General features: G+C 43.3%; 1 protein-coding gene across 3 annotated transcripts; it reads left to right on the top strand.

Moving 5' to 3' along the window:
* Window positions 1–4,326: 4,326 nt before the first annotated feature.
* LOC118393345 (tissue-type plasminogen activator-like) lies at window positions 4,327–21,057 on the top strand. 3 transcript variants are annotated; one of them, XM_035785936.2, is made up of 15 exons: window positions 4,327–4,483; window positions 13,370–13,451; window positions 13,696–13,738; window positions 14,103–14,237; window positions 14,955–15,065; window positions 16,068–16,242; window positions 16,354–16,445; window positions 16,637–16,814; window positions 17,161–17,246; window positions 17,544–17,609; window positions 17,810–18,011; window positions 18,125–18,261; window positions 18,862–19,002; window positions 19,436–19,584; window positions 19,926–21,057. In XM_035785936.2, the coding sequence occupies exons 2-15, from the start codon at window positions 13,389–13,391 to the stop codon at window positions 20,091–20,093; spliced, it is 1,746 nt and encodes a 581-aa protein (XP_035641829.1). In that variant the 5' UTR covers window positions 4,327–4,483; window positions 13,370–13,388; the 3' UTR covers window positions 20,094–21,057. The 3 variants fall into 3 exon arrangements, with proteins under 3 accessions (XP_035641829.1, XP_035641831.1, XP_035641830.1); XM_035785937.2 differs by having other exon boundaries at window positions 4,336–4,483; window positions 13,367–13,451; XM_035785938.2 differs by lacking the exons at window positions 16,354–16,445; window positions 16,637–16,814.
* The last annotated feature ends 1,187 nt before the right edge of the window (window positions 21,058–22,244 follow it).

Consider the following 22,244-nt stretch of genomic DNA (forward strand, 5'->3'; position numbering starts at 1 on the left):
GTGGAAAAAGTAAATGGGTGTGAATACTTTCTGAAGGCACTGTAGCTAGCTACGTGGGCTAACGTAAGCTATTGAATTGCTTGAAAATACGTCCAGCAGTGTCAACAATCTTCAGTCATGGTTACTAGGTAAAAATATTGCTTTGGACATGTCTGCGGATGTACTATTCCACACTTTGCTTACTTCTTTACAAATAAAGATTGCAGTACACTGATGTATAACTGCAGTTAGAGTGCAGTATGCTGCAAAAAATAACATATTTTTTTACTGCAGTCATTTTGAAGTGTACACTGCAGTTATTCTGCAATTACTGTGTCCAAAATACCACAGTTGACTGCAGTTACTGAAGTTTCAAAACTGCAATCTTTTTTGTAAGGGTTGATATCTAGTGAACTCGTTCAAAACTGCCACTGTCCTGCTGTGTCAGTTGGCCAACTGTGTTTACACTCGAACACAATTTATCCTTGCGCCCATCATCACAGCGGATTAATGAAATTATCACGTTTCAGGAGAAGACCCAGTTGCAGACAGTGTCAAAGCAACAAAAGGTTATTACTGGAACAGGGGGCAGGCAAAACGACAGGTCAAGGGCAGGCAGAGGTCAGTAATCCAGATCAGAGTCCATAAGGTACAGAACGGCAGGCAGTCTCGGGGTCAGGGCAGGCAGAGGTCAATAATCCAGGGTGGTGTGACAAGGTACAGAATGACAGGCAGACTCAGGGTCAGGGCAGGCAGAATGGTAACATTTAACATTTAACATTTAAGTCATTTAGCAGACGCTCTTATCCAGAGCAACTTTCCCGGTAAAAACCGGGAAAACTAGAAAAGGACAGGAGAAAGTGGAAAAACACTGGTAGGCTTGACGAACAACACAAACTGTCAACAGACAAACAGAGAACACGGGTATAAATACACTGGGGATAATTGGGCTCCTGAGTGGCACAGTGGTCTTAGCTCTTACACTGAGATACAGTGTCTATCACTGCAGTACCTGGTTTGAACTCAAGCTGCATCACATCTGGCCCTGATTGGGAGTCCCAATTGTGACGCACATTTGGCCCAGCGTCGTCTGGTTTGGCCGGGGTAGGCTGTTATTTTATATAACAATTTGTTCTTAACTGACATGCCTAGTTAAATAAAGGTGAAAAATTCAATAAAACATTTTTTAAGGCAGGTGAAAAAGATCAGGGTGTGACAGAAATACACAGTTTGGAGAATAAAAAAAGAAAGAAAAAAATGATTTAAAAATGGTATAATATAATATATATAATTGTTAAGAATACTGAGTATACAAAGTGCGAGCCACACAGCTTTGGATTTGTTAGAATGTATATTTCTCTGCTTCTGAGAGGAGCTGGCTAGTACATACAGTACAAATGGACTTTCAGCAATTGCCCTAAGCTAACGATATGCTACTTTCAACTTCCTTCAAACTGCAGAGACATAAAAAATAGTATCCATGAGTTTGTCTGACTCTGGGTAAAGAGGAAATGAACCCAAATCACCAAATCCCAAAGTATCCCTTTAACCCCTAAGCCTAACCCCTGGCCTAGCTAACATTATCCACCTAGCTAATTGAAACTTTAGTCGCCTATTTATCTAACATTAGCCAAAATAAATTGGAATTCATAACATATCATACAAATTGTAATTTTTAACATATCATACCATTGACGCACATATTGGATCCACTCTACTCAGCAAATTGGGTGCAGTCTATCACAGTGCCATCCATTTTGTCACCAAAGCCCCACATACTCTACCCACCACTGTGACCTGTATGCTCTGGAGACTCATATCTCCCTCACTAAATGTAAGCAACAGCTGTCTGGGCAGCTCATAAATCACTGCATCTGTACATAGTCCATCTGTAAATAGCCAATCCAACTACCTCATCTCCATACTGTTATTTCTTTATTTTGCTCCTTTGCACCCCAGTATCTCTACTTGCACATTCATCTTCTGCATAGCTATCACTCCAGTGTTTAATTGCTAAATTGTAATTATTTCGCCACTATGGCCTATTTATTGCCTTACCTCTCTTACCTTACCTCATTTGCACACACTGTATATAGACTTTTTTTCTATTGTGTTATTGACTGTATTTGTGTTTATTCCATGTGTAACTCTGTGTTGTTGTTTGTGTTGCACTGCTTTGCTTTGTCTTGGCCAGGTCTCAGTTGTAAATGAGAACTTGTTCTTAACTAGCCTACCTGGTTAAATAAAGGTTAAATAAAAAAAATATATATATTAATAACATAACATACGAAATATCAAACTAATTGCAGTCCCCCGGATTTACATTTACTATGCTACGTCTACCCCTGAGCCCAGTTTGACAAAAGGCATTCTACCTGGAACCAGAATGGGTTCTTGAAAGGATTATCCTATGGGACAGCCGAAAAACCCTTTTCGGTTCTAGATAGCACCTTTTTTTTCTAAGAGTGTAAGTAATCCTGGTAAAAAACTTAGTGGTATCATGTTCACAATGCTATGCAATGACATTGCCTTAAGTCAGATAGCACAATGATTTGTCAGTTGAGGGGGACGAGTGTTACATAGAAGTGATGCCACCTGATGTAAGACAATAATGCAATGACTGTTGCAACAGATTATTGGCACTCAAAAGCTCAGTTTTTCCAGAATAGTGTCATCACAAAGAATTCAACTTGTTTCTAATGAAAATGTCATCACATTTCCAGATCAACAACATGAGACAACCTTCCCACATCCGGCTGATTTGCACCCTCACTGTGGTTCATACCCATCCTGTATACATGCTTTTATTTATGTACAAAAACTCCACACATATGACGTAGACAAAGTCTTTACACTTGTGACGTGTGCTTTATATGTGCATAGAGACTCTAACTGAGTGGCCTATGTTTAGATAAACAATTTCCTGTTTACATTTACTAAAAATGGTGTTTCCTGGTCCTGTTAATATGGGGTTTTGTAAAAAGGCCTAGTAATGTCACAATTACAGTGCACTTTCCTTTGGCCTAAGTTAACTCTGCTATGCACAGAACTATACATCGTAGTAGAGGTAAAAGTGTATAGCTGTAACTTGATATAGTTCCAAATGTGCATGCCTTAAACTAACATAAACCTGAGTTGTAGGCCTAATACCTTCCCTAAGCTTAGTACAAAATTGTGCACCAAACCCTAGAATCATGTTGCGTTGCGCTACATGCCTACAAAAGGGGATCAAAACTGTTTCATTGCATTGGCATTGTGGTCATCGCATTGCATTAATTACAGATAATTATTTTGTTGACATAACTTGGTTATAATTGCATCCTTATGCATCAAGTAGTACGAGCACAACTGTATCGTGACACAATCAGTGACAAACGTGTGTGTGTGTGTACTGTAAATGTATGCGTGCGTTTCCTCATCAAACCCTGGTGACTCCACACTAATCTAACAGAGATGGAGTTGACAAAGACATGTTCAATTAACTTCCCCAACCACTAAATTAGTCCATAAAAATAGTTTCCTCTCCCAGTTGAATAAAAGTTAAACAACTTCAGTCATATTCTCCGTAACAGCACACAAGGACAATGTTTTGAAGTCTTTGTAGCAGCCCCTAACGTGGAGTTGCAATGAAGAAGCTGTAGAATTAGAATTTCTGTTGTTCAATTTCTATTGAATGAGTTGCTATTCAGGACCAAGTTTTTCAAAAGTTCTCTATCTGGATTTCGGGTATCAGATAGGGTTAAATGGCATGGAAATAGAATGAATAGAACAGGGATCCCCATTCAAGTCATTGAGTTGTCCGATCTATTAATTCTATTTCAATATATAAAAAAATATTTAAAAAACTGGGCCTTGGTGATTGAGTGATTGACAGACTTCCTGAGGATGGGATGGGTCAAGACAGGGGATTGTGGGATGTCAGAGAACCACAATGGGGTCACAGCCCTGGTGCCAGATTCACCACTAACTGGATTTTCATTGGAACTGAACCCACCCTGTCACCGACAGCCTTAACTCTGGCCTGGCCAGGAGCCATGGGGAGGCCAATGCCAACCAGATACAGACACACAGACAGACAGAAGACGCCTCTGGAAATAGTCAAATCATGTATAGTAACCATAGAAAAATCTACGTTTTCAACAGAAGTGACTCAACATATCGAGTGGCAATAAATCACGTTTTGAATACTGATTACCTCATTGACGTTGACCTCATACTCTATTATACGCTATCCGTTATCAGTTGTTTATATGCTCTAATCCGGAGCCAAGCCAGATACCCGCCCAAACCGCATCATCATCGGGCAAGCCTGCCTCTCTGACTCGATCATTTCCAAACAACCCTCCCTCTTCCGCAAAAAAAACTAGAGGCTCGGATAAAAACCGAGAGAAGCAGAGCAGCGATCACACTTCATCGTCAGCCCGCCCTGGACCCCCGAACCCCCGAACCCAACTGTCACTAGAGGGATATTGAGGACTAGGAACATACCATACACAAGGACAAGGTAAGAATATCGATGTCAATACAACCACATTGCCTTCTGTTTTCCAGATTTCAGTTGGTGTTTAGGCTTTTGTAGAAGTGATTGCATGAGACTAAAACATTTTGCGGATTATTTATGTATAGCAAGCAGAATTCCCTCACCATGGAGTGGATTTAGTCCGCTAAATAACAGTTGATTTCTAATGGAATGCCAAAGGATTTCAGCAATAACGTTACTGTACTCAAATGGAATGCCAAAGGATTTCAGCAATAACGTTACTGTACTCAAATGGAATGCCAAAGGATTTCAGCAATAACGTTACTGTACTCAAATGGAATGTCAAATCAAATTTAAATGAACTTTTAACGTTTTTTTTCACACATTTATTTTAATCGAGTTTTTCCATGCTTTGCCTTTGCGCATATTTTTAATCTGAATGCATAGGTAGGCTAATTATAATTAAGTCATTATAGCAGTTTCTCATAGGTTGTTGTTTTGGATGCTTAGAATTGTATTTATTTATCTTATCTATAGATGAGATTACATAGTTGAATCTATACTTTAGTGTTTCCCTTAATTTATTTATCAGGAATATGGACCAATTCAATTTCATCTAGATTTGGTTTAAAAACTACTGTATGTCCTATGGAGACCTGGGTTCCAACACGTATGTATTTGAGGTATTTCAAATAAAATAAATTCTGTGTATTTGAGTATTTTAAAATAAACAGTCCAAAACAAATACTTTTATTTGAGTATTTGAATGGTTATTTGTAAAGAAAGTATTTTCAAATAACATTTTCAAATACCTTTGCTAAATGCATGGGAATGTAATTTAGTCAGTGTATTTGAGTATTCTCAAATACTTTACAGGTGTATTTCCAAATACATTTCGATATTCAACTACTTGTCTTTTCAAGGAAAAAAATATCTGAATACTTCATTCGAAATCTATGTAAAAGTAATTGAGATATTTGAAATAGTATTTGAACCCAGGTCTGGTCCTATGGGAATTTGGATCAGTTAAGGGTATAAATGGCAAGCGGATATTTACACTCTTGGTTCCTATTGCGTAGGCCAGTTATGATCCATTACTTACACAGTATATAGCTCCCATGTATTTCAGATCTATGCCATTCTTGTCACCTGATGGTGGATGTCTCTGCACCTTGGCACATGTAGGCTATGTTGGGAGTGACAGAGTTAGTCAGTCAAAAGGAATCCACCTATTAGTGCTTTCTCACTGCTCAAAACAGCTACTGCTGACCATTCCCTGCCACATCTCTATCTCCCACATTCCTCTCCCCTTCCATCACAAATCTTTCACACCCAAACTCATCTCTCTTTCTCCATCCCTCCACCTCTCTCTCTCTCCATTCATCTCTCTTTATCCCTTTCTCCACTTGATACTCTTGTATTCTTTCACTAATGTCATCGTTCTTGCTCCATCCCTCCACCTCTCTCGCAATCCCTCCACCTCTCTCTCCATTCTTTGCTCTCTATCCCTCTCTCTCAACCTAATACTCCCCTCACATTCTGTTTCATACCGTCATCTCTCTCCCACCTTTCTCTCCAGTGTTCATCTCACTATCCCGCTCTCATTTCATCATCCATCAAGTTTCTCAGTAATCAACAACTCTAAAATGAGGTCATTCTGAAACTTCTTGTTGCAAATAGTTGTAACAAGTGAAGCAGTGTTATTTCAGATAACAGGACAGAGATTACACTGAGAAAATGTTTCTTGGAATGTGGTTCCCTGGAGGTAGCTGTGTGTGTGTGTGTGTACAGTTGAACTCAGAAGTTTACATACACCTTAGCCAAATACATTTAAACTCAGTTTTTCACATTTAAACCTAGTAAAAATGTGAAGTGTCAGAATAATAGTAGAGAGAATGATTTATTTCAGCTTTTACTTTTACTTTCTTCACATTCCCAGTGGGTCAGAAGTTTACATACACTCAATTAGTATTTGGTAGCATTGCCTTTAAATTGTTTAACTTGGGTCAAACATTTTGGGTAGCCTTCCACAAGCTTCCCACAATAAGTTGGGTGAATTCTGGCCCATTCCTCCTGACACAGCTGGTGTAATTGAGTCAGGTTTGTAGGCCTCCTTGCTCACACACGCTTTTTCAGTTCTGCCCACAAATTTCCTATAGGATTGGGGTCAGGGCTTTGTGATGGCCACTCCAATACCTTGACTTTGTTGTTGTTAAGCTATTTTGACACAACTTTGGAAGTATGCTTGGGGTCATTGTCCATTTGGAAGACCCATTTGCGACCAAGCTTTAACTTCCTGACTGATGTCTTGAGATATTGCTTCAATATATCCACATACTTTTCCTACCTCATGATGCCATCTATTTTGTGAAGTGCACCAGTCCCTCCTGCAGGAAAGCACCCCCCGTGCTTCACAGTTGGGATGGTGTTCTTCGGCTTGCAAGCATCCCCCTTTTTCCTCCAAACATAACGATGGTCATTATGGCCAAACAGTTCTATTTTTGTTTCATCAGACCAGAGGACATTTCTCCAAAAGTACGATCTTTGTCCCCATGTGCGGTTGCAAACTATAGTCTGGCTTTTTTATGGCAGTTTTGAAGCAGTGGCTTCTTCCTTGCTGAGCGGCTTTTCAGGTTATGTTGATACAATACTTGTTTTACTGTGGATATAGATACTTTTGTACCTATTTCCTCCTGCATCAACACAAGGTCCTTTGTTCTAGGATGAATTTGCACTTTTGGTAACAATGTACGTTCATTTCTAGGAGACAGAACATGTTTGTCACTTTCCCCTCTTTCTCCTCTTTGTATTCTGTTTGTCACTTTCCCCTCTTTCCCCTCTTTGTATTCTGTTTGTCACTTTCCCCTCTTTCTCCTCTTTGTATTCTGTTTGTCACTTTCCCCTCTTTCTCCTCTTTGTATTCTGTTTGTCACTTTCCCCTCTTTCCCCTCTTTCTCTCTAACCCTTTTTCTCTTATGTCGCTCCTTTCTCTTTCGCCTGAATCTCGACTTTTTCTTCTCATCTTTCTTCTCTCCCTCTTCTCCCCCTTCCTTCTCTCTAAACCGGAATGTTTTTCTGTGGCTACGTTCACCGTCTCTCTGATGAACAGGGCAGGTGTTATACCGTAGATGCATCCCATATTCTACCCTATTTCCTATTTAGTGCACTACTTTTGTCCAGAGCCCTTGTAGTGCACTAAATAGAGAATAGGGTGCCATTTGTCACACAGACCATGTGTAGAGTGGGCATGAAAGACCACAATGGCCCCTCTGTAGTAGACCCCCACACCAGACCCCCTTTAGAGGGGTTTAGATAAAGACCCCGGTATAGCAGGCATGGCTCCAGCCAAGTAGCTTACCATACCTAAGTAACACACAGTGTTAGGTCAGTGTTCATAGGCAGACGTCAGATTTCATGACATGTGTTAATATCATTATTATGACACAGTTAATAACTTAGTATAGTCCTTATGATAGTGTGGGCACAACATATCCAGTGTCTCGTCCCCAAAAAGTAATGACGAGACATTGTCGCGTGTGCACCCTCTCTGGCCTTTAGGTCACCAGGCTGCTCGTTATGGCGCACACCTGCCCACCATCGTTACGTGCACCTGTGCGTCATCAGACTCACCTGGACTCCATCACCCCCTTGATTACCTGCCCTATATCTGTCACTCCCTTTGGTTCCTTCCCCAGGCGTTATTGTTTCTGTTCCTGTGTCATGTCTGTGCGTCGTTTGTGTTTTCTTGTTCTGTATTATGTTACGTTTATTTATTAAAACACTCACTCCCTGACTCTCAGCGCACACGTTACAGACATGGAAAATAAGACTATTATAGAGTTGGGGCGGCAGGGTAGCCTAGTGGTTAGAGTGTTGGACTAGTAACCGGAAGGTTGCAAGTTCGAATCCCCGAACTGACAAGGTACAAATTTGTCGTTCTGCCCCTGAACAGGCAGTTAACCCACTGTTCCTAGGCCGTCATTGAAAACAAGAATTTGTTCTTAACTGACTTGCCTAGTAAAATAAAGGTAAAAGAAAGAAAGAGTATTGGAAACAAACCTAGGAAGAGAAGGAAAGGAAGATAATTAGCTAGAGCCAAACCACAGGTGCGTATCTATCTAGTTCACTCTGGTTCAATGTGATGCTAATCAGATCACTCCTATGGCTGCCTGGTTTCCCTCAGTGCAGAGTAAACTCTGTTATAACTGTGTTAAGGGTATGCCATCATGGAACATATATATATATATGCACAGTCCCATACACCATAACATACACACACAGCTCCCTCTGTCTACAACTGTTTTCTTCTTTTCAAATCAATTCATTAAGATTTATTGGTATGGGAAAATAATATTTTACCAACAGCAACATCAGTATTATTGTATAACTGCACACTTTGAAGTTGTTTCCTCTAGTTAGTTATTATCCTGACTAGCTGCTAAAGATCATTATTTCAAAACATCCTTATTCAGTTTGATGATTGTCCTGATTTTTGACTAGAGTACTGTGTACTGCTGTGCTGAGTGAAGTAAAACACCAACCTCTGACCCTAACACCTCAGCCTTACTTAGGTAAATAAAATAACTTCCTTATATCCCTTGAGAGGTGAAATGGCCGCTGTCTGAGTCTCTATCTGCTGAAGCATTCCTGTGGTCACTGGTCAGCATGTCACCCATCCTTACTGTACAGGTCGGCTAGGTCACTCAGACTGACAGGGGGAGTAGGAGCTGTGCTCAGCACTTTGAGACAATTCTGTTAGCGTAATCAGAACCAGAATCACCATTATTTGCCAAGTCTGCTGCATGACTAAACACTGAAAGGAAATTAAGCTAAGGAGTTACCTGCATACTGATGTGGTTGTTGTGGGGGAGTTTGATTAGTTTGTGTGTCTGAATATTAGCCTAGTGTTCTGGTTTGAGGCTGATGCTCTTGGTGGTCTATAACTGACTAAACTCCAACAGCAGGCTTCAACAGTCTCTCATTCACATCAACAATCAGACTTGATCTACTAAGAGAGCAGAGGTTTCCTCTGGCCCTCATGTGTCTGAAGGGAATCCATTTTTCTGTAGAAACCACTAACTAACTAGATGGGACAGACAATTGCCTCCTAATACGTGCTAGGAAATGAGTTAAACTCTCAACTAAAAGCGAGAGAAAAAACAAATGGTCAATTGTTTCCCTTTTTATCTTGTAAAATGCTACCAACAAAATAGGGCTGTGCAACTATATATGTGTGTTTGTGTTTTAGTGTGGGTGCATGTGTGTGTGTTGGATCTTGTAAGAGCTGGTTTAGTAGAATCATTGCCAGGCCACAAACCTACACAAACACACCGCATTGTGGGATTATCAAACAGCAATTGATAATCCTGTGGTGTCTGAGGCAGCCTCGCTTAGTGACGTGTGTGTGTGTGTGTGTGTGTGTGTGTGTGTGTGTGTGTTATAGACACACGTTAATGATAGAAGAAGTCTGCTGCATGACTAAACGTGTGTGTGGGTCTGGACATGGGGACTACACTCTTAGAAAAGAGCAGAACATAAAATGGTTACTCGGCTGTCCCCATGAGAGAACCCTTTGAAGAACTATTTTTGGTTCCAGGTAAAACCCTTTTGGTTCCATGTAAAACCCTTTCTACAGAGGGTTCTACATGGAACCCAAAAGAGGTCTACCTGGAACCAAAAAGGGTTATACCTGGAACCAAAAAGGGTTATCCTATGGGGACAGCCAAATAACCTTTTTGGAACCCTTTTTGCTAAGAGTGTATGTGTGTGTGACAGATAAAGCATAAAAGTGAGTGACATGGGATACACAGGCTCAGTGTTAGCAGGAAACATATGGCCTGGTCTGACAGACTAGAGGGAGGGACGGTAGGAAACAGAGAACAGAACACAGCGGAACAGCTGCACCAAGGAAACCGGGATGGAAACTAAACCCAGCGAGGAAAAACTCATGTTCTGCCAGAGAGGCTCAGCTAGGGTATAGAAAACACCGCCTGAATACACCTGGGGGTTTCCTCCAGCTGAGAAACACCTGGCTTGAAAGGGATATGTACCCTTCTCTCTGTGTGTGTGTGTGTGTGTCTGTGTGTGTGTGTGTGTGTGTGTGTGTTCCACAAGTACAGTCCTGCAGTCATCCCAGTGAAAGACTCAGGGAGTCTTTTTTCCAGGAACATCTTGTCTTTGTGTCTTGTGAGTTGATTAGCTTCACGTTCCTGAGCTGTGTGTGTGTGTTTGCCAGCGTAGCAGTTTGACCTCATTTATATCAAAACAACAGCGCTATTAGCCCAGTCAGACACATATGATGAGTCAGACAACCGCCAGCCGGCTGCGGTGTGTGTGTGTGTGTGCGTCTGAAGTTTATATGTTGGTCTTGGTCCCATCCAATGACCACAGTGCTGGAGTGTTCTTCAGTCTCTTTTCACTCTTTCCATCTTCCTTGAACCTTCTAGGTTTTTCACCTTTTGTCTTTCTCCTTTGTCTTCCCCCCTCTCTCTAAGGTTGTGTCATGGTTAGTCACAGTTGACAGAGAGGCAATGGTTCCTAACAGGGTTTTGCAGTGCATCTCCAATCTGACATGTATGTTTACAGAGAGAAGTAGATTCATTCACATTTTATTCCAATGTTTATTTTATTCCAATGACTGTGATATGTGGTTGTCTTACAATCCCTAGTTGAATGCACTTACTGTATGGCGCTCTGGATAAGAGCGTCTACGAAGTGAGCTAAATGTAAAATTCCGTTAGCAGACATTCTTATCCAGAGCAACCGACAGTGTTGCCAAATAGCACGATCATCACAACTCCGCCATCACCACACATTAAAAAAAACGAAGTTATAAATGTCAGTTTAAACTAAGTGTGTTGTGTGGTTAGTCGCTAATGCAAAAAGGCTTTTTGGAGTCAGACTCTGTAAAGTTGCCGGTCATTTCCCCCCTCTTCTCCTCTCATCTCTCTGTGTTGTCGTGAGTCATTCTACCCGCCCTACATCTGCTCGTCTCTTTAGGAACCGCTTCCATACTGCCCTGGCTTGTAATGTTGGGAAAGGGCTTCAGCAATGATTTGTCAGCTCACACACTCAGATACACAGCTCTTTAGACTTCCCCTTGCGTGTCCGGCTGTGTTTAGGTTGTTTGACACTGTTCTTTGTTCCTTAGGATTAAGGGCTATGGTCTCTGTTAGACACTCATTCACTGGAGGGAGAGAGAGAGTGAAGAGGGTCTCTGTCCTGTTTATCCCAGAGGGAGCACAATCTTGTAAACACAGCGGACAATGGTTATGAGTAGGGAGGTGAGACGAGGACAGGGGGCAGGAGGTAGGAGGTAGGGGCAGAGGACAGGGGGCAGGAGGTAGGGGCAGAGGACAGGGGGCAGGAGGTAGGGGCAGGGGGCAGGAGGTAGGGGCAGAGGACAGGGGGCAGGAGGTAGGGGCAGAGGACAGGGGGCAGGAGGTAGGGGCAGAGGACGGGGGCAGAGGACAGGGGGCAGGAGGTAGGAGGTAGGGGCAGAGGCCAGGGGGCAGGAGGTAGGGGCAGAGGACAGGGGGCAGGCGGTAGGGGCAGAGGACAGGGGGCAGGAGGTAGTGGCAGAAGTTCTGCAGAGGGACAAAGAAAAATGTTCTTTATTTAAGCTTTATTTAACTAGGCAAGTTGGTTAAGAAAAAAAATCTTATTTACAATGACTGTTACCAGGGAACAGTGGGTTAACTGCCTTGTTCAGGGGCAAAACAACATATTTTTACCTGGTCAGCTCTGGGATTCAAACCAGCAACCTTTCGGTTACTGGACCAATGCTCTAAACACTAGGCTACCTGCCACCCCATGTTATGTATCAAACTACAGGATACATTTTCTGTCATCAAAGTTCTTTCCAACGTAAACACAGACTCACTCTGTTGATTCTGATACTGTACATGCAGTTGGCATCAGTATGACTTCCACACACACACACACACACACATACACAAATGCTACTCCACGCCCACGGACCTTAGTTTCTTCTCCGTAATGAGTTTGGATCTGAGTAACTCCCTCACCAAATGTGAAAACATTCGGGGCCGCCTGATTGGTCCAGAAACCGATGGGTTGGGCCAGAGGTGGACAATATGTCATTGGCTTTGATATTCTGATTGGTTAGAGACGATCCAATCGCTGATTACTTTGTTTTGTAAACGCCCCTCGTGCACCTCATCGCCACAAACGACTTCAATGAAGTCAGTCTCAGACTTCAGGATGTAGCGTACGACAGAGCAGCGGAAGAGCCATCAGCAATGCCCTCCAATTCCCCAAAACATTACACCTTTCTCTTTCTTTTACTCAAAGGAAAGGAAAGGTCAGGGTCAGAGTTTGAGGAAGGGTTAGTATTGAAGAGTCCATCCATCCTCTACACACATCAGAGTATTATAATGGTGACATCAAATCGAATCACATTTTATTGGTCGCATTCATATATTTAGCAGATGTTATTGTGGGTGTAGTGATATGCTTGTGTTCCTAGCTCCAACAGTGCAGTAGTGTCTAACAATTCACAACAATACACACTAATCTAAAAGTAAAAGAATGGAATTAAGAAATGTATAAATATTAGATCGAGCAATGTGGGAGTGGCATTGACTAAAATACAGTAGAATGGAATACAGTATATGCATATGAGATGAGTAAAGCAGAATGTAAAAATGATTTAAACATTATTAGAGTGACTAGTGTTCCATTATTAAAGAGGCCAGTGATTCCAAGTCTATGTACACAGGGCAGAAGCCTCTAAGTTGCAGGGTTATGTAACCGGGTGGAAGCCGGCTAGTTGGACCTATTGTTCACTAGGATATGTTTTGAACCCAATGACTTGACTTGTCCTGAAACAACCAAAATAGTCTCTTTCACATAGCTCAGTAAAACCTTTACTTATGTATGTTCCAGCAGAAAAGGTCCAGACACAACCATGGCCAGAATATTGGGACTGCTGTTCTTCCTGTCAGCTCTCTGCTGCTCCCTAGCGGACAAAGTAGGTACCACACCCACTGCACTAACCACAGCTACAGAAATATATAGAAGTTGCCCTTTGGTGCAGGTCTAAGATCAGCTTAACCTCTCAAAATGCGTCAGGTGGAAAATGCTAAACTGACCATAGATCTGCGTCTAGAGTTAACTTCATCACTACTGTTGCCATGCAGACAGTTAACTTCATCACTACTGTTTGTTGGTACTGTGGAGCTTCGAAATCACTTCTCTTACCTCTCCCGTGGCAGATTGAGCTCCGTCGCGCGAAGAGAGGGACACGCTACTATAGAGGTGAGCTTGGATCGCCCGCTCTACCCTCTACAACTGGGTCAATGTACCCTCACCCTCTGACACCCCACGTCTGTCCCTCTCGCCACACTTATCATGTGTTAGATACAATCAATCATTTGTTTGTGTGTCACTTACACCTTGTCTTTGAATCTTACTGTCTCTCTTGTAGTAAATTACTCATGTTTGTCTCTCTCTGTGTGTATGTCTGTCTCTCTGTCTTTGTGTCTTTGTCTCTGTCCCTGTGTGTATGTGTGTGTGTGTGTGTGTCTTTACCTGTGTGGGTGTGTATGTCTCTGTGTGTCTGTCTGCCTGTCTGTCTATCTATGTGTCTGTGTATGTGTGTGTGTGTGTGTGTGTGTCTCAGCGCGTTGTGTGGATGGCCAGTCAGCTGCGGTGCGTGGTTATGGGGACACATGGATGAGATGGAGGGGCCAGCGTGTGGAGTACTGCCGCTGTGCATCACAAGGACGAGAGCGCTGTCACTACGTGCCCGTCATCAGTGAGTGGAAACACAGACACACTTACACATAGATATAGATGCAGACCAACACACACATGCTCACAAACCCCCACACCGTCTAGGCCGGCTGTTACTACACTGTTCAGCCTGTCATTTCTGCCTGTCTATGTGTCTTGTTCTCTTTTCCAGTCTTCCTTTCCCACTGTTTGTCTTTGTTGGATCAACAGTAGTCCCATCCCCCTCCCTCTGTCTGTCTGCCCCCATCTGGCCACTCTCTATTTACAGTACCTCTCTCTTCTGTTTCCTTACTTCCTCCACAATGGAGAGTGGTTGGTGTCGTGGAGAGAGAGGGTGCGGTCTAGGATGGAGAGTCATTAGAACACTCATCCATTGTGACTTTCACCATGTTTTAACACTCTTGGCACAAACCCTCCCGTAAACACATCCCTTCACCCCGACTGCACAACGCTGTGAGGCATGACCACCCTCTCTGATGACAGACAAATCACTTCCATTTCCCCCCGCCTGTGTGAGGTTGTGCGCTGTCAACAGAGACATTGGAGGTTGAAGCTGTTCTGACAAAGGGAAATGATGAGCATTTGTGACGCAAAAGAGGCTATGACATTTGTTAGAAGCGTTGGGCACTTCGTCTGCGCTGCAGCAAATCATTGTTGTTCGAGAAAGAGAAGAGGTGTATAAAATAAAATCCGACATGTCTGACCATCCCTCTCTACACCCCCCCCCGCGCCTCTGTAGCCTGCTATCAGTCAAGGTGCTACAACGGGGGAACCTGTAAGGAGGCGGTCTACTCCACTGACTTCCTGTGCCAGTGTCCACCAGGCTTCACAGGAGCCCAGTGTGAGATAAGTAAGTAGATCACACCTACAATACACTGTCAATAAATACTTCTCCTCTGGGCCCATATGCTACTGAATAACAAGGACAAGGGGATGGATATGACCAGTTTCCATTCTATCCTCTAGTCCTTATATAGATTCATTTAGCACTATATAGCACCGCTATAAGTGGAATAAAACTACCTTAGCGCCGGGCTAATTTGGCTGTGCCCTGCTGCACTGCTATCGAGTCTTATCTAGTACTATCTAGTAGTAATCTTGGTTACCATCATCATTAGACCAGTAGACACGCAGGAAATGGTAGAATGCAATCCTGCTACAATGACTCATAGCGGTTATGGAGTTGTGGTCTGTGGGCCAGCCGGGAGAAAATCTGAAACTCCATGGAACCCAGTGGTTTGCTGACATAAATCAGTTTGTTTTATTCCGTTTGGAGGCTGTTGTAGACCCCTTCCCACTCAACATTACACATGTAAATTCCAAATAACATGTTGACTTTTTAATGAGTGCGTTCACAGCCAAATGAATGAGCCCAGAGTCATATCATGTGACATCATTCACCAATGGTCATTTGTTGAAACCACAGCGGCCAAACTCTCCACATATGACTCTGAGTGAGCCTAGCCAGATCCGTATACTCTCTGAATGAGTTTAATCAATACTCATGCGTGTGTCATTTCATGGATACCATAAGATCAGGGAGCCAAAACACAGAAGAGATGTGTGAGTGAGTCCTTAGTCATGTAACCATGATGCAGGACGACAGGAGGATGACAGACACACAGAGAGACTATCAGATCAACATGGTTGTTAGGATGTGGTTCCTCATAGATACCAATGACGGTGTCCAAAATGCCACCCTATTCCCGGCGTAGTGCTCTACTTTGGACCAGAATCCTTAGTGCCCTGGTCAAAAGTAGTGCGCTATAAAGGAAATGGGGTGCCATTTGGGACATAACCTATGTGTTTGGATGGCTGGATTGTACAGACTCATTTCTCTCTCTCTCCACAGACACCAATGAGAAGTGCGTGGTGGGCCAGGGTAAAGGGTACCGTGGTACGTGGAGTATCAGTCGGATCGGCTCAGAGTGTATCAACTGGAACTCTACCACCCTCAGAGGGAAGAAGTTCACAGCCAAGAAACCAGAGGCTAACAGCCTGGGGCTGGGCAACCACAACTTCTGCAGGTACACACACACACACACGCACGCGCAAACACGCGCACACACGCACGCACACACAAACAACAATCAAGCCTTCTAGATCAATTTTCCCCTCCCCTGTTCTCTCTCTCTCAGGAATCCAGACAATGATACTAAGCCATGGTGTTATGTCTACAAGGGAAACCAAATAGTCTGGGAGTTCTGTACTCTCTCCAGCTGCCCAGCAGGTAATAACATGATTAACTATGATACCATTATAGTGTACTGGGATTTGGTTATTGTTGCCTTGCCAAACTATGACAAGAGGTTGAATCAAAAACAGATTGGCACCCAGTTTGCTTTACTGACTAACGTTATTTGGTCCACAGAGTAAATTAAATCTGAGGTCATCTGCGCCTCACCCTGTGTGTTTTTCCAGACCAGAGGCCAGTGGAGTGTGTGCAGGCCTCGGGGCAGACGTACAGGGGGACGAAGGCCGTCACTAAGAGGGGCTCCAGCTGTCTTCCCTGGGACTCACCCCTCATCACCCGCAAGTTCTACAATGCATGGAGGTCTGACGCCAGACAGCTGGGGCTGGGGAGTCACAACTTCTGCAGGTAGGATCAGAAACCTACACAAACTCTCTCTCTCACGCACATATAAACCACAGGAGGTTGGTGGCACCTTAATTGGGGAGGACGGGCTCATGGCAATGGCTGGAGCGGAATGAGTGGATTGGTCTGAAATACATCAAACACATGGTTTCCATTTGCTCCGTATTATGAGCCGTCCTCCCCTCAGCAGCCTCCACACACACACACACACACACACACACACACACACACACACACACACACACACACACACACACACACACACACACACACACACACACACACACACACACACACACACACACACACACACACACACACACACACACACTTATACACTCTCTTACAGGAACCCAGACGGTGATCTCAGCCCTTGGTGTCACGTCTACAAAAACATGAAGCTGACCTGGGAACTCTGCGATATCACCAAATGCAGTGAGTACCCTGTTACCATGACTACATTCCAATAATATCGGCAGCAATACGCATCATCGTCCTCTCATGTGCCGGTCAAATGGCCACTGTCTCTTCTGCCAAGTATTTCCATCATCGTCATTACCTACAGTAGCTTACTGTAATGCACATGATAACTAAGAAGACGAGTCAATGTCAGGATTGTAGTGAGTGAAATGTGTAGGAGGTTCAATTAAGTACACTTGCAACTGTAGTCACACTGTATGAGTACTTGATATTTAATGTCATACTGAACAGTATCTGTTGTTTGTTTTTTAGCGAGGAGACCAACCACCATTACTACTCTAGGCCCCAGGGCTCCCACCAGCAACAACAACAACAGAGGTAGGACAGCCACAAAATAACACATCCAATTCACCTCTACACAGCGTTTCTCCTCCTCCACACCTCCTGCTCTCCTTCGATTCCTCATCCACACCTCCCACTCTCCTGGGCTCCTCAGCTCTCCTTCCCATGAATGTTGAGGTTTTTCTATCTACAAACAGAAAACAAAATCTAATACAAAGGCCGTCCCCCGCGGGTAGGTACCTGTGGCCAGCGTGCTGACAACAATCTCCCCTCCTTCCGTATCCTGGGAGGAGCCCGGAAGAGTGACATCACAGAGCAGCCATGGCAGGCAGCCATAAGCGTGTACCAGCCCAGAAACAAAGCACACATCTTCCAGTGTGGAGGGGTCCTTATAGACTCCTGCTGGGTCCTCTCTGCTGCACACTGCTTCGACAACGGGTAGGTCTAGTACACACACTCATGCACACATTCACACACATACACACGCATCCACGCACGCAGTGCACACCCACACACATGGGTGTAACTCAGTGATCTGCTGTCTCCGTCAGGTTAAAACCAGAGCGGCTGCAGGTGGTTCTAGGCAGGACGTTTCGTAAGAATTCCTCCGGCAGTGAGCAGATCTTTGAGGTGGAGAAGTACTGGAGCCACGAGAAGTACAACGAGACAAACTTTGACAACGACATTGGTGAGCCAATGCAATGTTAAAGGCCCAGTGCAGTCAAAATTCAGTTTTCCTGTGTTTTGTATCATATTGTACATAAGCTGATGAAAATAATGTATCAGTGTCATTTCCTGTTAGTTGCTGGTTGAAAATACAATTTATATAGGACCTCCTAATCAGCCCGTTTGCATGGGCCGGAGTTTTGCCACCAGGCGGAAAATTGGTTAATAGACCGATAACAAAGAGAGTTCCAAACCTCTCTGCCAATAACAGCTAGTTTTCAGTTTTCCCCTCCCCACTCAGACCCCTCCCAGACAGTCCTAGCTAAATTCTCTCATGAGAAATATTTTTTGACTAAAAAAGCAATTTTTGTCAATTTTAATAGAAAACTATTACGATAAGGTAATTAATTGTCACCCAGAAATTATTTGAAATGAAAACGTCTGCATTTGGGCCTTTAAGCACTGACACGTCAATCCTTAATAATAACCATGACCAATGGTTATGACATGGCTATGACACGATTATGTAGCATATATGTAGCACATAGTATAGGGCAATTACTCATTCTCTCCCGGTCCTCCTCCTCCTCGGTGCCCTCTCCTCATCCTCTTCGTCCCTCAGTCTTGATGAAGTTGAAGAGTGATATTGGCCTGTGTGCTGTGAACTCGCCGGAGGTCCTACCTGCCTGTCTGCCTGACCCAGGCCTGGTACTGCCCGACTGGACCGAGTGTGAGATCTCTGGCTACGGCAGGGAGAAAGAGTGTAAGACAGACATCATCCTTTCTTGGAATTCTTGATCTCTTTTTAAAAACTGGTTCTATGGTTTATTTTCTCTAGCCTAAATCACACAGAATCATTTTTAAATACCTAAGGCAGTGTTTCTTAATCCTGGTCATAGGTACCCAAAAGGGGGGACATTTGTATTTGCCCTAGCATTACACTCCTGATTCCACTAATTAAAATGTTGATGATGAGTTGATAAGAGGAATCAGGTGTGTAGTACTAGCTAGGGCAAAACTAAACCTTTACAGGATTAAGAAACACTGACCTAAGGGAATACATGCATACATTTAATACAGTATCTTCTGACGATAACCCTGCCATCTTTTTTTAATGTAGTCTAGAGATGTAACAATGTTCTATAGTCTATAGGTGCATTGAGGAATGAATCTAATACCCTCCCCTCTCCCCATAGTTGATGCGATGTACTCTGAGCGGGTGAAGAGGGGTCACGTGAGGTTGTGGCCTCAGGACCGCTGTGTCCCTACTGTCTTATCTGAACGTGTGGTCACCTCCAACATGCTGTGTGCCGGGGACACCCGGGGCCTGGACGACGCCTGCAAGGTGAGGAGGGCTCTGTTTCTTCCTTCTCCTAAAACTCTCTGTCTGCATCCCAAATGGCGCCCTATTCCTTATATAGTGCATTTGTCCATAGTAGTGCACTATATACGTATGTAGGGAATAGGGTGCCATTTGGCACGTAGTATGCAGCCCTAAGCCCCAAACACTCTCTGCAACACTCAGCACTTAAATAGCTAGTTAGCTGGTACGGTTGAAACAAGTATGTGTCATGTTGGATGTTAGTACTACTGCAAATCTTTATCAAATGGAACTGTATGCCTACTGCTGAACCATGACTGAACCACAACTGACCCATGTCCCTCGTCGCCTCCGCTCCTCTGCAGGGGGACTCTGGTGGTCCTCTTGTCTGTCCCAAGGATGGGAGGATGACTCTGATGGGGCTGATCAGCTGGGGAGATGGCTGTGGGAAGAAAGACAAGCCTGGGGTGTACACACGTGTTACACAATACACTGACTGGATCAGCAGCAAGAAACAGGAAACTAGCCAGTAAACAAACACACAAACACATGCACATACACACACCTGGAGAGAACTTGTGAGAGAATTCATCTGACTCCACCATCAGAGAATTCATCAGACTCCTGTCCATCAATCGCAATGAATGCCTTAACCAAGGAACAGACAACCACTTAACGCACGACAGGAACTGCCAGTACTCCAGTACATTCTGTGTAAGCATTGTTTAACTCTTGTGCTTAGAGGTAGGATGCAGTAAGGTCAGAAAAAAGTAAGAAAACTATGTCTCCAAAGTGAATAGTTAATCAGTCCAGCTCAGTGCCTTCCAGCTGATTCCTGTTCTACCCAGAGCTATATATCTCCATATGCAGCTCACAGAATGTTGGACATTTACTTTGCACACAAGGTTCCATAGGAATGTAAATAGCCACTCCAATTAACATTTTTCAGTCCATTTAGAGGGAATTTTGGTGGCTTGCTGTCTGAATGTTGCCATGTTACATCAGTGCATATGTTACCCCATCCCACTATAACATTAACCACAAGACAATCTGCTGGATCAGAGTCAATGTAAGACAGCGGCTGCATTCCAAACTGTTCCTTGAACTGCATTAACAAAGGGGTTGAGTTGTCAAATTGGAATAAAGCCAGAGCCTGAACACAGCCACCATTATCTGTCTCCATTCCATAAGCGTTGGGTTGAGCCCAGCGATCAGCATGTACAGTATTTTAACGTTGGTTTTATGTTGAAAAGGACTGGGAGGTGTTTGTAATGACTGGGTGTTTGTACTGTATCTAACATAAGCTCTTTGCTTGCAAAGCACTTGGACTCCCCTTCCCTCCCATAGTATAGTATTTGGTTATGTTTGAGTGGGTGTTCATATTATGTAGTATCTCATAAACATACACTCTCTCAAGGACAGTAATGTTTTATTTGATTTTACTTGTGTGTATTAAGTTAATATTTATGTCTATTAATATTACACTTTTTTTTCTACTGTAATAGTTTGTTTTTTTAGTAGTTCAATGTGTTGTGTTTTGGAATTGCTGTTTATGTTGATCATTTATTTCTTGGGCCATCATAAGAATGACATACACCGTCTCTTTAAATAAAAAAACATTTAAGTAAAGTTGATGGTTGATCTCTTCAATTTCTGTTGTTGTTACAGGGGTAAGCTGTGCCATAGACTAGAGGAAGCCTAGAGGAAGCCTAGAGGAAGCCTAGAGGAAGCCTAGAGGAAGCCTAGAGGAAGCCTAGAGGAAGCCTAGACACATAACAGCACATACACACAGAAGTCATTTTAATTAATGTATCATCATGCCAGCACACACTGATTCCTTCCAAATCACACATTGTTGAATTTACGATTTCCAACTTGTTGTGTAATGTTTATGTCCAATGGCCGATGAGCACCGATACGTTTTATCTATCATTTTTCTTCATTATTTCTCTTCATGATGGTGCCGGAGGGGATGTCTACAGTCTTATCAGCTCTCAACCAACCATACTATTTTGTTAGTTTTTTCGCTTGGTTCGTAACTTGTTTTGTGCATAATGTTGCTGCTGCCATCTCTTATGACCGAAAAGAGCTTCTGGACATCAGAACAGCGATTACTCACCTCGAATTGGACAAATACTTTTTCTTTAATGAGTCGGATTGGAAGGATATACTTCAATCACCCGAACAGACCCTCATCCCCGTCATTCGCTGGAGAAGGAAACTGAGATGTTGTGGGAAAAGATCAGGGTGCCTTGTGAGGATCAGGCAACGATTGGCTAAATTGCCTTTCCCTTCCGTCCTGCTAGCTAACGTTCAATCGCTGGAAAATAAATGGGACGAACTGAAAGCACATATATCCTACCAACGGGACATTAAAAACTGTAATGTCTTATGTTTCACCGAGTTGTGGCTGAATGACGACATTAAGAACATACAGCTGGTGGGTTATACACTCTATCAGCAGGATAGAACAGCAGCCTCTGGTAAGACACGGAGCGGGGGCCTATGCATATATGTAAATAATAGCTGGTGCACAATATCTAAGGAAGTCTCGAGGTTTTACTCACCTGAGGTAGAGTATCTCATGATAAGCTGTAGACGACACTATCTACCGAGAGAGTTTTCATCTGCATTTTTCGTAGCTGTCTTACATACCACCACAGGCCGATGCTGGCACTAAAACC

Source organism: Oncorhynchus keta, chromosome 14 (genome assembly GCF_023373465.1).
Source record: "Oncorhynchus keta strain PuntledgeMale-10-30-2019 chromosome 14, Oket_V2, whole genome shotgun sequence".
In the NCBI taxonomy this organism is placed as follows: Eukaryota; Metazoa; Chordata; class Actinopteri; order Salmoniformes; family Salmonidae; genus Oncorhynchus; species Oncorhynchus keta.

Coding starts and splice junctions, on each gene's coding strand:
- LOC118393345 (XM_035785936.2), top strand. CDS start 13,389: ATGGCCAGAATATTGGGACTGCTGTTCTTCCTGTCAGCTCTCTGCTGC. Junction 16,446..16,636: donor TCTCTCCAGCTGCCCAGCAG/GTAATAACATGA, acceptor GTGTTTTTCCAG/ACCAGAGGCCAGTGGAGTGT. Junction 19,585..19,925: donor GCCTGGACGACGCCTGCAAG/GTGAGGAGGGCT, acceptor GCTCCTCTGCAG/GGGGACTCTGGTGGTCCTCT.